This window comes from Eschrichtius robustus, chromosome 4 (genome assembly GCF_028021215.1).
Source record: "Eschrichtius robustus isolate mEscRob2 chromosome 4, mEscRob2.pri, whole genome shotgun sequence".
NCBI classification, from domain to species: Eukaryota; Metazoa; Chordata; class Mammalia; order Artiodactyla; family Eschrichtiidae; genus Eschrichtius; species Eschrichtius robustus.
The window spans coordinates 152,160,279-152,173,523 of record NC_090827.1 but is presented as its reverse complement, the minus strand read 5'-3'; the positions used below and the strand labels follow the sequence as shown (position 1 = coordinate 152,173,523).

Below are 13,245 nucleotides of genomic sequence, written 5' to 3'. Positions count from 1 at the left end.
CCGTGTGTGTGTGCCATGTGTGCCACGTGTGTGGTGTGTGTGTGGTGTGTGCCGCGTGTGCGCCGTGTGTGTGTGCCGCCTGTGTGCTGCGTGTGCGCCGCGCGTGTGTGTGTGCCGTGTGTGCCACGTGTGTGCCGCGGTCCACCGGCTCCTCCCCGCAGGGTGACACCTGCTCCTCAGGGAAGTCTGGTGGCCCATCTGCCGGCCCCGCCTTCACCCGGCACCCGCCCAGGACACACAGACCACAGCACCGGGTGTCAGGAGACGCTGATCTTTATTCAAGAGCTGGGATGGGAACCGACGAGGCAGGTGTTGGTCTCGCGCCGGTGACCCGGCGGCCCCGGGCGGCTGCCTGGCGACCAGGTCTGAGGTATTTCACGGCCTGGGTGCGGCTCTCGTGCAGCGCGGCCGCTGGGCCGGGGGCCAGTCCCTGCGCGGAGGTCGCCGGTGTCGGGGCTCAGGGGGCTCGGCGGCCCCGGCGTCAGACGCAGTTGTCGGGGACGCACGGGGCCTCCTCCTCCAGCGCCGGGCAGGGCGCCCCGTGGTTGGCGGGCCGCGCACGGACGTAGCGCGTCCTGCTCTTGGCCCCGGGCTGCCCGCACGGGCCTGCGCACAGCCCCCAGGACGACCACAGCGACACCTCGCAGTCCAGCGGCGTCTCCGGAGCTGGGGGCGCAAGGAGGACGGTGAGCGGGGCGGGGCTGCGGGAGAGGAAGGGGGTCCTTGCCCGAGACCGCCTCCGAACTTGGCCAGGAAACTCCTGATTTTATCAGCGCGCTTTCCAGCGGCCTCCAGGGCGACGCCGCCAAGCACACCCCCGAAAAGCCACCCCCGAGCGACTGGGTGAAGGTTTCCGCCCTGCGAGCCCGATGCCGGCTGGACCCCCGCTCTCCGGGGTTGGGGGGGGGAGGGCGTGGGGCGGGGGGAGAGCGGAGATCCTGTCGGGAAGCGTTCTCTGACGCGGGCACAGACCGGCAGGGTCTCCACCGCCTGCTCTGCTGTTCCAGGCACCGACCCTTCGGCAAGCTGGCCACACTGGGGGCGCGGCCCCCTCGCTCGCCCGGCACCGGCGCACCGCTCGCCCCGCCCCCGCGGGCAGCGCCGCCGCCACCGACCCGCTGCCGGGAGGGCACACAGGGGTCAGCGGGGACACCGGGCGGGGCCTGGGGCCTCTCCGACTCACTTCTGGGCTGTAGAAGTGTGAAAGGCTTTCAGCTGAAAGTGCTGGGCAAGAGTTAACTCTTCAGTTTGGAGTTGAATGAACCAAATCCCAAATCTCTCAGAACCAGCGTCCCCAACCAAATGCTCCCATCCTGCTTTTAAAGTCGCTCAGAGACGCGGGTTCACGCAGCCCCGACGGCGCTGTCCCGCCCTCTGAGCACCAGCGGCCTCTCCCGGTTTGACCCGTCCTCACAACCCCACGCGGCCGCCCAACCCAGCTCTGTGGCCAGGCGACGGGCGCTCTGCGTGGGGCGGGCCGGCGGTGCAGGGCTTAGCCCCGGACCATGGCCCCTGGGGGCGGGGCGCACGCGGGGACGGGGTTGCCTCTGTGAAGGCAGCGGGTGTCACCTCACAGGCGTTCCCTCTGGGGCGGGCACTGACTTTCGAGGGTTATTCTAAGGGTGAGAGGGAAGAGCTGGAGCGGGAGCTCGGGACCAGGTGACGTCTGAGCAAGCCCCCGACTGACATCCAAACCCAGGTGCTGCTTCTGCTACGACGCAGCCAGTGGTGCATGTCGCGGCTGCCCGCCAGCCCGAGCGCCTGCAACCCAGGATCACGCGTGTGAAGCGGGGGTGGGGGGTGGCCGTGGGCGCTACGGAGGGGTGCGAGCTGGGCTCACCTGGCAGGCTGTCGGCGACCTCGTTGCCCCCGCGCCCCAGGCCCGGGGCGGGCGGGAAGGCCCTGGGGCCGTGCGGGAGCTGCGCCAGGGTCACCGTAGCGATGGGAGGCAAGGACTTAAGCCGCGGGTAGTAGAAGGAGTTCGCGGGGTGGCTGGGAGAGGAGGCCGTGATCTGGAGGAGGGGCCCGGCCCGGAGACGGGTCAGGAAGGGCCAGCCCCGCCCCCAGGCCTCGGCTGTCCTCCCGGGGAGCGCCGCCGCCCAGAGAGCCGCCTTCCCTTCACCTCGGTCACCGTGTCCTGCGGGACGGTCGCGAACTTGGGGGATGAGAAGGTGAAGCCGCTATCGGTCCCGGCGTCGTAAGGGTGGAGGTCCACCGCCACCTGCTCCCTCCAGCGGCCCCCGTCACACAGGTCCAGGCTGTTGACGCCCACGAACCAGTCGGGGCTGGGGACAATGCGGACCACGAAGGACACCTGGGGGCCGAGGGCTCAGCGGCAGCCCCCGCGCCCCCCCTCCTGCCCGCCCGCCCGCCCCCCGTCCACGCCGCCCCACTCACGAGCGAGTGCCTGGAGTGGGCCTCAAACTCCGCGGACGTCTGCCCGGTGCCGCTGGGCACGGCCGGGCCCGAGAACACGCCGTGCACGCTCTGCAGCTTCTCCCCGGCAGCTTGCATCTCCCGCATCAGCGCCCAGGCCTCGCCACGCTCCGCGAAGTCCCTCAGCCCGTTGCTCACGTACTGGCCCTTTCTCCACAGGCTGTAGTCGGGGCTGTGTGCTGCCCCTGGGCCCCGCCCACCCTGTGAGCACCACGCCTGGACGCCGTCCCGCCCCTCGTGGGGCCGGGCGGCATGTCCCACAGCGCCTCACGCTGCCCGGCGCCTCGCTGGTAGGACGGGCAACCGGCCGGCCCTTCCCGTGACCCAGGCCACCCTGCCCCGCCACTTCCCCGAAGCCCAGGGCACTGCTGCCGGCACACAGTAGGCACTCAGCCAGTACCTCTTGCACCGAAGTGAATTGGGTGAGGTCCCCTCCACACTGTGAAGTGCGGGGCCGCGGTCGGGTGACCGTCCCCTCCCGGGCATTGGGGGTCACCGCCAGGCCCGCCGGGCATGGGACGGCAGGGGCTGCACTCACCCAGCAGGGATGACCACTGCGCGGGTGGGCGGAACATCGGGTACTGCTTGGGGAAGGATGCCTGGCTCCACTTGCCCGTGAAAGTGATGCTGTACTTGGCCGGGGGCTGGGCCGTGCACATGGGCTCTCCCCCCAGCGGCTGGCCGGCCGAGCAGCCAAGTGTGGCCAGGAGGAGCGCCCAGGGGGCTCCACCCCAGGCGGCAGCCGATCTCAGGGTTCCCATCGCCTACGAGAAGGGGGGGCCACATGCTGCGCCGCTGGTCCCTGATGCCCTGCGCACGGCCCCTGGTTCCAGGCCCCCGAGGACGCCGGGCACCTCCCTCCGCGTTCCCCCTCCAGGCTCCGGCTGGGCCTGACCCCATGGCTGGAAAGCCACGCCGGGTTGGGTTACAGGAGCCCAGGGCGCCTGGCCGGTTACACCTGGCATGGAGCTCACAGCCAGCTCAGCACCCTGCAGCTTTCCCGAGGGACACACCTCTGGCGCTGCCGTCTGAGGGAACCCTGGGAACCAGGAGGGTCGCCGTGCCCCGGACTAGATGGGCCTCCCTCTTGGGGTGCTGCGGGTTTCTGGGCGGGGGCAGCGCCAGGAGGCCAGCGCGGCTGCGGGGCCGGGGCCAGCGCACGCAGTACTCACCCAGCAAGAGCGACCGGCGGCTGTGGGCAGCTGAAGGCCCCAGCAAGAGCCCAGAGCTCCAATTTATGCTGCAGACGGCACCCAGCCGGCCAGTGAGGCCCCAGGTCCTCCACCGCGGCCGCCGGAGAGCGAGCGGCAGATGGGACGCGGGGGAGAGGGAGAGGAAGGGACCTCAGTGCTGGAGCTGGAGCTGGCCTGGCCGCCCGCCGGCTCTGACGCCAAGCAGACACTGCTTCAGCGCTGAGGTCACTCGTCCCTCGGGCGCCGGCCACTCGCCGCACCCCTTCCTTTGTCTCTTCCTCCCGCCCCCCCCCCCCCAGTTCTCTCCTTTCCCAGCAGGGCCTCCCTGGTGTCTCCCCGGAGGGGGTGCCAAAGCCAGCGGCTGGGAAGAGGGCGGGGCCAGGGCTGCCAGTGTGCCCTGCCCTCAGGGCAGGGTGGAACGTGGGGGCCGTGGCCAGGCCTGACGTCTGTCCGTCTGTCCGTCTGTCCGAGTGCTGGGGACGGGCGGGGAAGCAGGGGCCCTGCGTTCAGCGGACACAGCTGCCTTCTTCCTGCGTACGGAGCTGCATAGAGCAGCCGTGCCGTCCACACCGTGGCCAGGGCATCTGGACCGTCCCCCCGAGGGGAGTCGGAACCATGAGGCCGCCCTCCCCAAGGGCCAGGAGGTGACCCCGGGTCCCCCAACTTCCCTCCATGGGGAAGAGCTCCAAGGATGCCTGGCATACGGAAGAAAATGCCAGCAGATTCTTATCTCTGCTCACTGTCAGGAGAACATTTCCAGAACCCTCATCACGGGGTCTGGGAGCCGGGAAAGACAAGGACAGTGGGGTGGTCTGGCTTGTAAGAACCGCCCAGGGAGCTTTAAAGCTTAAAAGGAAGCATTCTGATGTTTGAAACCATGTTAATGTTTTACATATTCCAAAAAAAAGGGAGAAAAATAAACAGAATCCACAAGAATAGAACGCAAACAAAAACAAATGATCCAACCTGTGTTTCAAGTAAACAACACAACCGCGGTGGAATGGCTGCAAACACCGCGTTCAGACTGCGGGTCCTCAGGCTCCAGACAGAGCCCAACGCGGTGGTTCTCAAACACTTTGGTCTCGGGACCCCTTGCACTCTGAAAAGTCACTGAGACCCACAAGGAGCTTCTGTTTGTGTGGGTGACATCCATTGATCTCACCATGTTTGAGAGCCTAATGGAAATGCTCGGAATACTTACCAATTCACTTAAAAGTAACAAAAAGAAACCTATTGCACATTAACATAAATAGCAATGCTTTATGAAAAACAACTCTTTTTCAAAAAGAAAACCTTTGTGAAAAAAGTGGGGAGTGCAGATCTCTTTCTGTCTGGCTTCCTGGGAGACGTGGGACGGTCACTGCCACCCCGTGGTCGCTCCGAGGTGCGTGCCGTGCTGTTTGGCATCCTCGCAGACAGGCCAGCCGTGCAGGGACGCAGCTGGAGCTCGGAAGGCTCGTCACGCGTGGATGTGCCACGTGGCCTCTGGGGACGTCCCCACACCCTCGCAAGCGGGTGCAGAACGGGCAGGGGTGTCTTTGCTCACACCCTGTCCTTGCAGAAGTGGCTGATCCGGGTTTGAGGAGAGAAAGTGGGAGGTGGGCCTGGGCCATTTCGTGCTGGGAAGTGAGGACGTGCTTGGGCAGCCCTGGCCCGCCGTCCAGCGGCCGCGGGTGGCCTCAGGGCTCGCCCCATTTTACAGGAGGCTCCCCTCCTAGCCCCTCACACCCACAGCTCTGCCCTCCCGGGGCCCCACCTCGACGTGCGGCCAGTGGAGACTGAAGTCTGGACCTTCTGTTTGCTCAGGGCTCCCCTGGGAGGGGCCGGGGGGAGGGTGAACAGGGAGGCACTTCCTTTGGTGGTGGAGTGACCCTGAGAGCATGCCTGAGGAGTCCTTGGGACACAGCGGGGCACGGGGTGCCCTGCTCAGAGAGGGGTGCGGAGGCAGGTTTGGGAGCCGGCGGCCTGTGGCCCCTTGGCCTGGGCTGGGTCTCCGGCGGGGCAGCCTGGCCAGTCGGGGGTCAGCTTACACTCTGAGCCCCGGGCGCACTGCAAACCACTCTGACCCTCGGGCTCCTCCGCCAACCAGGATGCGGTGCCCCGTCCCTCACAGGCAGCAGGTGAGGGGGCATCTGGGCAGCACTTGACAGCCCTGCAGACAGCAGGCTCCTCTGCACACAGGCGCCCCCGCCGGTTAAAGTCATCCGTTTGCAAACACATGTCCAGCACCTCCCGGGTCTCAGCGCCGGGAACACGGGAGTGACCCCAACGGACAGAAGCCCTGCTCCCCGAGGCTGTGGGGCTGGGGACCTGGGTGCATTTGTGGGTGGAATTCTGTTCTTCGGCGACTGCTTGGTTCTTTGGCCGACACTGAGGCCAGGGTCCCCTCCCGTACGTCAGTCTATGGTCAGTCACCCCGAGGTGGCTTCGGGGGACTGAGGCTCAGGGCTGTGCTGTGGCCAGGCCTCTGCAGACTCCACACTCGCTTACTGCTGCCCCTCCCCGCTTGCCCCAGTGGCAGAGCCCTGTCCAAGCCCCGCTTCCCAGGCCTGCCTGCATCCCCCGCCCACCCACGACTCCGATGGCTGCAGCGGGCACCCCGACCCCAGACCCCCACCCCAGGGCCGCTGTAGCTCAAATGAGTGCACGGCGCAGGACGAGCCGCTGGCACTGTCCTCCCAGGGGCTGGCGGCTCTAAACGGCGTCTTCTAGCCAAGTGGTGCTCCTGGGGGACTTGGGGCGGGGTCTGGGCTGCCCCAACTGGCCCCGGTGGGGCGTGGAGTTAGCAGGAGTCCCTGTGTGAGCCGCTGAGGACGGGCCAGGCACACGGGATGCCGGGGACGCAGTGGTCATGTCCGTGCCCCGGGCTGGGGCCCTGCCACGGCCCAGAACCCAAGGGGCCCGAGGGGCATTGGGCTCCAGCGGGACCTTCCATTTGTATTCTGGCCAAGGGGCTCTTGGGGCCAGGGTAACAAGGGCTCTTTCAGGTGGGGCCCTGGGCGTGGGGACGCCCATCTCCTTGGGAGCACCCAGACCTGGCGTGGAGTCTGGCTCCTCGGGGGCTGGCCGGCTGACAGGCACGCGTTTGTTTGCTGGTCTGTCCCCTCACCAGACGTTGACCGAGGGCCAAGTTCCTGCCAGACGCCACAGCCCGCATACAGGGGCTTCCCATCCCCGAGGCTGAGCCCTCCCAGCGCCCAGCTGGCCCCTTGCCCGCCCGCCCGCCCTCCTGTCCCAGCACCTCCTCCCCGTGTGCCCCAGGGCCTTTGCACTGCGGCTCCCTCTATCTGGAGAGCTCTTTCCAGGTCGGCCTCTTCCCGTCTCGGGTCTCAGGGATAGCTCCTCCTGACAGGGGCCCCGGAAGGCCTGGTCGGCCCTGCCTTGTTTACAGTCTTGGCTCCTGCAGAGAAGTAAGTCTGCCCGAGCAGACAGGGATTTGCCCCGGGAGTCCTGCAGCCCAGAGTCTGAGGAACGCAGCTGTGAGCTGCTGCCCACCTGCCCAGAGACCTCCCTCCCTCCCCCCTTCCCACCTCACTCCATCCTGGGTTCAGGTCTCTTAGCACTTCTGATTGGTGGGGCCTGAGTCAGGTCAGGGAACCCTGGGTCCGGGAGGCGCTAGGATGGGTGCTGGGCGAGCTGAGCCCCCCCAACAGCACCCGGCTCCCCGCGCTCGTGCAGGGAGGCCCAGTGGGGGGCCTCGCCGCTGGCTCGGCCTCTGTGGGTGCCACCCCTGCGAGCAAGCCTGGCTTGCAGAAGGGCCAGGGGAGCCAGGGCTCTCGCCAAGCCTCACCTTCACGGAGGAGGCCTCCATGGCCGCCGACCGCAGGCCTGGGGGGAGATATGCCTCCATCTGGCTGTAAACATGAACGTTCCCTCCTCTGCTCGGCAGCCCAGCTTCCAGAAACACAGGACTGTCTGTGCAGCAGAATTTGCTGTGTCTCCATCCCAGTTACGATGCCAGGACCTCAGCAAAAACGGCAGAGTGCGGACCTCTGAAAACACTGTCCGTTGTAATAGCAACGAGAAAATAGGCAAAAACGGTCAGAACCGACTTTTTCTGTACTCTGGAAATTAACCAGAAGCTTGCAGCAGTCCTTGGAGAGCTGTTTTTTGTTTTCTGTTTTTCAATCAAGAAAATTAGCTGAATCTTGGTAAGAGCAGCTTTGAGGTTTTTGCTTTTTACCATCTTAACCATTTTTCAGCGACAGCTCAGTGGCATGAAGCACATTCACATCGTTGTGCCGCCGTCACCACCATACGTCCACAGAACTTTTCATCTTCTGAATCTGAAACTCTGTCCCTTTCCAGCAATAGCTCCCTGTCCCCTCCTCTCAGCCCCGGAAACCCTCACTCTACTTTTGTCTCTGTCATTTTGACGACTCTAGGGACATGATCTGAGTGGAATCATGCAGTGTTTGTCCCTTTATATCTGGCTTATTTACTCAGCATAATGTTCTTGGGTTCATCCATGTTGTAGCAGGTGTCAGAATTTCCTTCCTTTGTTTTTTTAATGTCCCTGTAATTTTTTTTTCCCTTGTAAGTCAATGTTTACAAAGTGTAATGTACATAAAGAAAATGATATTTTTCCTTGCATGTAGCTCAGTGGATTTTCAGAAATGGAAGGCATTCATGTAATCAGTGATTGGATCAAGGAACAGAAATTTAAGAACACATGAAGCCTCCGCTTTTGTTACCGTCCAGTCACTACCATCCCCAAAGTGAACACTGGCCTAATTTCCAACTTTATCAATTATTTTTGCCTCTTTTTATGCTTGATACAAATAGTCACATAATGTACTGTTGGTGTTTGACTTCCTTCATAGAATTCCCTTCCTTTTTAAGGCTGAATAATAGTACGTATAATAATACGTATTTACCACATTTTGCTTATTCATTCATCTGACAATGGACACTTCCACATCTTAGCTGTTGTGACTAATGCTGCCGAACAAGGTGGCACAAATATCTCTTTGGGACCCTGCTTTCAAGTCTTTTGGGTAGAAGTAGAATTGCTGAATCACATGGAAATTCTTTTAAAAAAATTTTTTTTGTTGAAGTATAGTTGGTAGCTCTGTTTTTAATGTTTTGAGGGACAGCCACATTGTTTTCCACAGCTGCTGCGCCATTTCACATTCCTGTTAACAGTGCACAAGGGTTCCAGGTTCCCCACATCCTCTCCAAGCTGTGAGGTGTTTTAATTTGCCCTAGGCCCATGCCCCACCTTCCAGCTCTATAGTAGCCTTGAAAATTGACAACCCAGATTCGTGGTGAAAACCAACAACCCAGCACCACTGGGGAGATCAGAATGGAGCCAAGCACTTTCAAAGCAGTGTCCCCAGAAACTTGTCATTATTTGACCTGTCCGGTGGTCACTGCAACAAAGAGTAGCCCCCACTCGCCACAACTAGAGAAAGCCCATGCACAGCAATGAAGACCCAATGCAGCAAAAAATAAATAAATAAATAAAATTTAAAAAGAAACAACAAGCCAATTAAAATGAGACACTAGAAAATATCCCTTTAACACAAAGGGAGGCAGCATGGAGCAATAGAGGAACAAAAAAGATATAATACAGGTGAAAACAAGTAGCAAATGGCAGATCCTACCTTACAGTTAAAGATTCAATATGAATTAAATATCAATTAACTGACAGTGAATGGCAGAGTGGACAGAAATAAAACCTGATCTTACTACATGCTGTCTGCAAAAGACCAACATTCCATTCAAAGGCAGAAAGAGGTGGAAGTAAAAGGATGAACCAGATGAACCAAACGGTAAACAAAAGCAAGTGAGAGTGACTCTACCATATGAGGCAAAAGAGGCTTCAGGACACATATGGTTACAAGAGACAGAGAAGGGCGTTTTATAATGATAGCAGGTGAATCCATCAAGAAGACATAACCGTTATAAAGTATATGCATCTCACAGTAGAGTCCAAAAATGCGTGAAGCAAACTAGACAAATGAAGGGTGAAATGGACAATTCAACAATAATCATTGGGGACTGTCAACTTTCAATAGCCTGTTTTCAATGATGGATAAAGCAACAAGACAGCAGAACAGGGGCTTCCCTGGTGGCGCACTGGTTGAGAATCTGCCTGCCAGTGCAGGGGACACGGGTTCGAGCCCTGGTCTGGGAAGATCCCACATGCCGCGGAGCAACTGGGCCCGTGAGCCACAACTACTGAGCCTGCGCGTCAGGAGCCTGTGCTCCGCGACAAGAGAGGCCGCGATAGTGAGAGGCCCGCGCGCCGCGATGAAGAGTGGCCCCCACTCGCCGCAACTAGAGGAAGCCCTCGCACAGAAACGAAGACCCAACATAGCAATCAATCAATCAATCAATCAATCAATCTTAAAAAAAAAAGACAGCAGATCATAAGGAGACACAGGACGTGAGCTACTCTGTAGACCCAGTGTAGACTCGGCCCAGCAGGCGTCTGAGAACATTCTACCCAACAACAGTGTTCTTCAGCACGTGGAGCGTCTCCAGAATAGACCATGTGACAAGATGTCTCAGTAAACTTAAAATGATTGAAATCATGCAAAATACGTTCTCTCACCACAACGGACTGAAATTAAAAATCAGTAACAGGAAGACATTTGGGAAATTAAAAAATACATTGAAATTAAACCTTATACTCCTTAGTAACCAATGGGTCAAAGAAAAAAATCACATTATAATTTAGAAAATATTTTGAGATAAATGAAAATGAAAACACAACATACGCAAACTTATGGGCTGAAGCAAAGCAGTACTTAGAAGGAAATAAGTAAGATCTCAAATCAGTAACCTAACCGTCCACCTAAAGAAACTAGAAAAGGGAGAGCAAACTAAATTCAAATCAAGCAGAAGGAAATAATAAATATTAGAGCAGAAATACATGAAATGGAGAATTTCAAAAATTGAGAAAAATCAATGAAAACAAAAGTTGTTTCTTTGAAAAGATCAAGAAAATTGACCAGCTAGACCAAGAAAAAAAAAGAGGAGATTCAAATTATTAAAATCAGGAGTGAAATAGGAGACATTACTAATGACCTTTCAGAAATAAAAAAGAATTATAAGAGAATCCTATGAACAATAGTATGCCAATAAATTAGATAACCTACATGAAATGGATAAATTCCTAGAAAGACACAAACTACCAATGCTGACTGAAGAAGAAATAGAAAATCTGAATAGACCTATAATAAAGAGATTGAATTAGTAATAAAAAAAACTTACCATAAAGAAAAGTCCAGGATCATATGGCTTCACCAGTGAATTTCACAAAATATTTAAAGGAGAATTAACACCAATCCTTCTCTTAATCTTCTGAAAAAATAGAAGAGGGAACACTTCCCAACTCATTCTACAAGGCTAGTATTACCCTGATACCAAAACTAGATAAAGTCGTTGCAAGAAAAGAAAAAGGAAAGCTTTCCCCCTAAAATTAGGAACAAGACAAGGTTGCCCACTCCTGTTACTTCTATTCAACACTGTGTTGGGGGTTCTAGCCAGGAAAATTAGGCAAGAAAATGAAACAAAAGGCAACCGGTTGACAAAGTAGCAGTAAAACTATCTCTGTTTGCAGATGACATGATTTTGTATACAAAATCAAAAGAAATCTGTACAAAAAATATTGGAGCTAATAAATGAGCTTAGCAAGACTGCAGATATAAGATCAATACACAAAAATCAGTTGTATTTCTATACACTAGCAAGAAACAATCTGAAAGTGAAATGAAGGAAACAATTCCATTCACAATAGCATCAAAAAGGATAAAAAACTTAGGAGTCAACTTAAGCAAAGAAGTATAAGAGTCGTACACTGAAAACTATAGAACGTTGTTGGAAGAAATTAAAGAAGACGTACAGACATCTCACATTCATTGATTGGGAGAGTTAGTATTGTTAAGATGGAAACATTCCCGAAATTCATCTACATATTCATTACAATCCCTATCAAAATTCCAGCCGCTTTTCTTTCCCCTCCAGAAATGGAAAGGCTGAACTTAAAATTCGTATGGATTTGCAAAGGGCCCCAGATAACCAAAATAACCTTATAAAAGAGGCACTAAGTGGGAGAACTCACACTTATCAATTTCAAAAATTATTACAAATCTACAGGAATCAAGACAGTGTGTCACTGGCATAAGAATAGACATAGAAACCAATGGAACATTATTGATAGTTCAGAAATGAACCCTTACATTTATGGTCAATTGATCTTTGACAAGGGTGCCAAAACCTTTTGCTAGAGGAAAGAGCAGTGTCTTCACAGATGGTGCCGAGACAAATGGACGTCCACATGCAGAAGAGAGAACTTGGTTCCCACCTCACACCGTATACAAAAATTAGGTCCAAACAGATCAAAGACCCAAACATAAAACTAAAACTACAAAACTATAAAAGGAATCTTAGGTATAAATTTTGTGACCGTGGATTTAGGCAATGATTTCTTAGCTTTGACGCCTGAAGCACAAACAACCGAAGGAAAAATAAGTTACGCTTCATCAAAATGAAAAACCTTTGTTCTCCAAAAGACACCATCAAGAAAAGACAGTCAAGGGCTTCCCTGGTGGCGCAGTGGTTAAGAATCCACCTGGCAATGCAGGGGGCACGGGTTTGAGCCCTGGTCCGGGAAGATCCCACATGCCGCGGAGCAGCTAAGCCCGTGCGCCACAAATACTGAGCCTGCGCTCTAGAGCCCGCGAGTCACAACTACAGAGCCCACGTGCCACAACTACTGAAGCCCATGCGCCTAGAGCCTGTGCTCTGCAACAAGAGAAGCCACAGCAGTGAGAAGCCCGCGCACGGCAACGAAGAGTAGCCCCCACTCGCTGCAACTAGAGAAAGCCCGTGTGCAGCAATGAAGACCCAACGCAGCCAAAAACAAATAAATAAATTTATTTTTAAAAAAAAGAAGAAAAGACAGTCAAAACAATCAGTGACTCCTGTGTGCCAGGCACAGTCCTCAGCACCAGACATGTCAAGGGGTAGAGCAAAGATGCCAGCCCGGGTGGAGCCTGGTATTCAAGACGAGATGCAAAGGAGAAAAAACAGAGAGGAAACCAGACAAGCACACGGGTTCACAATAAACTGCTGGTATTTCCAGAGAGAATAAGACACAGGGAAATTTGTCTCAAAAATACAGTATAGTAAGTCCCCTACGTACGAACAAGTTCTGTTCCGAGAGCGTGTTCGTAAGTCCAATTTATTTGTACGTCCAACAAAGTTAGCCTAGGTACCCAACTAACACAATCGGCTATATAGTACTGTACTGTAATAGGTTTATACTTTTCACACATATAATACGTAAAAAACAAACAAAAAATAAAGAAAACTTTTAAAATCTTACAGTACGGTACCTTGAAAAGTACAGTAGTACCAGCTACATCACTGCTGCTTTTACTCTTGCTTCCGGACATCCTGGCCCTGAAATAAAGATACTTTACTACCGTACTCTATACAGTACTGTGCAGTAAAGTACACAAAAGCACAACCACTGGCAGAGGATGCACACATGTGACAACGTATGCCAGACACATGACTTACTTGCCTGATTGGACATGGGAACGCACGTTCGCGTCTTTGAAAGTTCACAACTTGAAGGTTGGTATGTAGGGGACTTACTGTA

At 55.7% G+C, this 13,245-nt stretch overlaps 1 protein-coding gene across 2 annotated transcripts; it reads right to left on the bottom strand.

Annotated features, from left to right (window-relative positions):
- Nucleotides 1–255: 255 nt before the first annotated feature.
- On the bottom strand, nt 256–3,900 carry SPON2 (spondin 2). Of its 2 annotated transcripts, none has more exons than XM_068543610.1 (6): nt 3,609–3,900; nt 2,975–3,200; nt 2,398–2,615; nt 2,123–2,314; nt 1,841–2,012; nt 256–666 (listed from the first exon to the last, which is right to left on the bottom strand). In XM_068543610.1, exons 2-6 carry the CDS (start codon nt 3,195–3,197, stop codon nt 482–484), a joined length of 990 nt encoding a protein of 329 aa, XP_068399711.1. In that variant the 5' UTR covers nt 3,198–3,200; nt 3,609–3,900; the 3' UTR covers nt 256–481. The 2 variants fall into 2 exon arrangements, with proteins under 2 accessions (XP_068399711.1, XP_068399710.1); XM_068543609.1 differs by having other exon boundaries at nt 2,398–2,621; nt 3,609–3,898.
- Nucleotides 3,901–13,245: the final 9,345 nt, after the last annotated feature.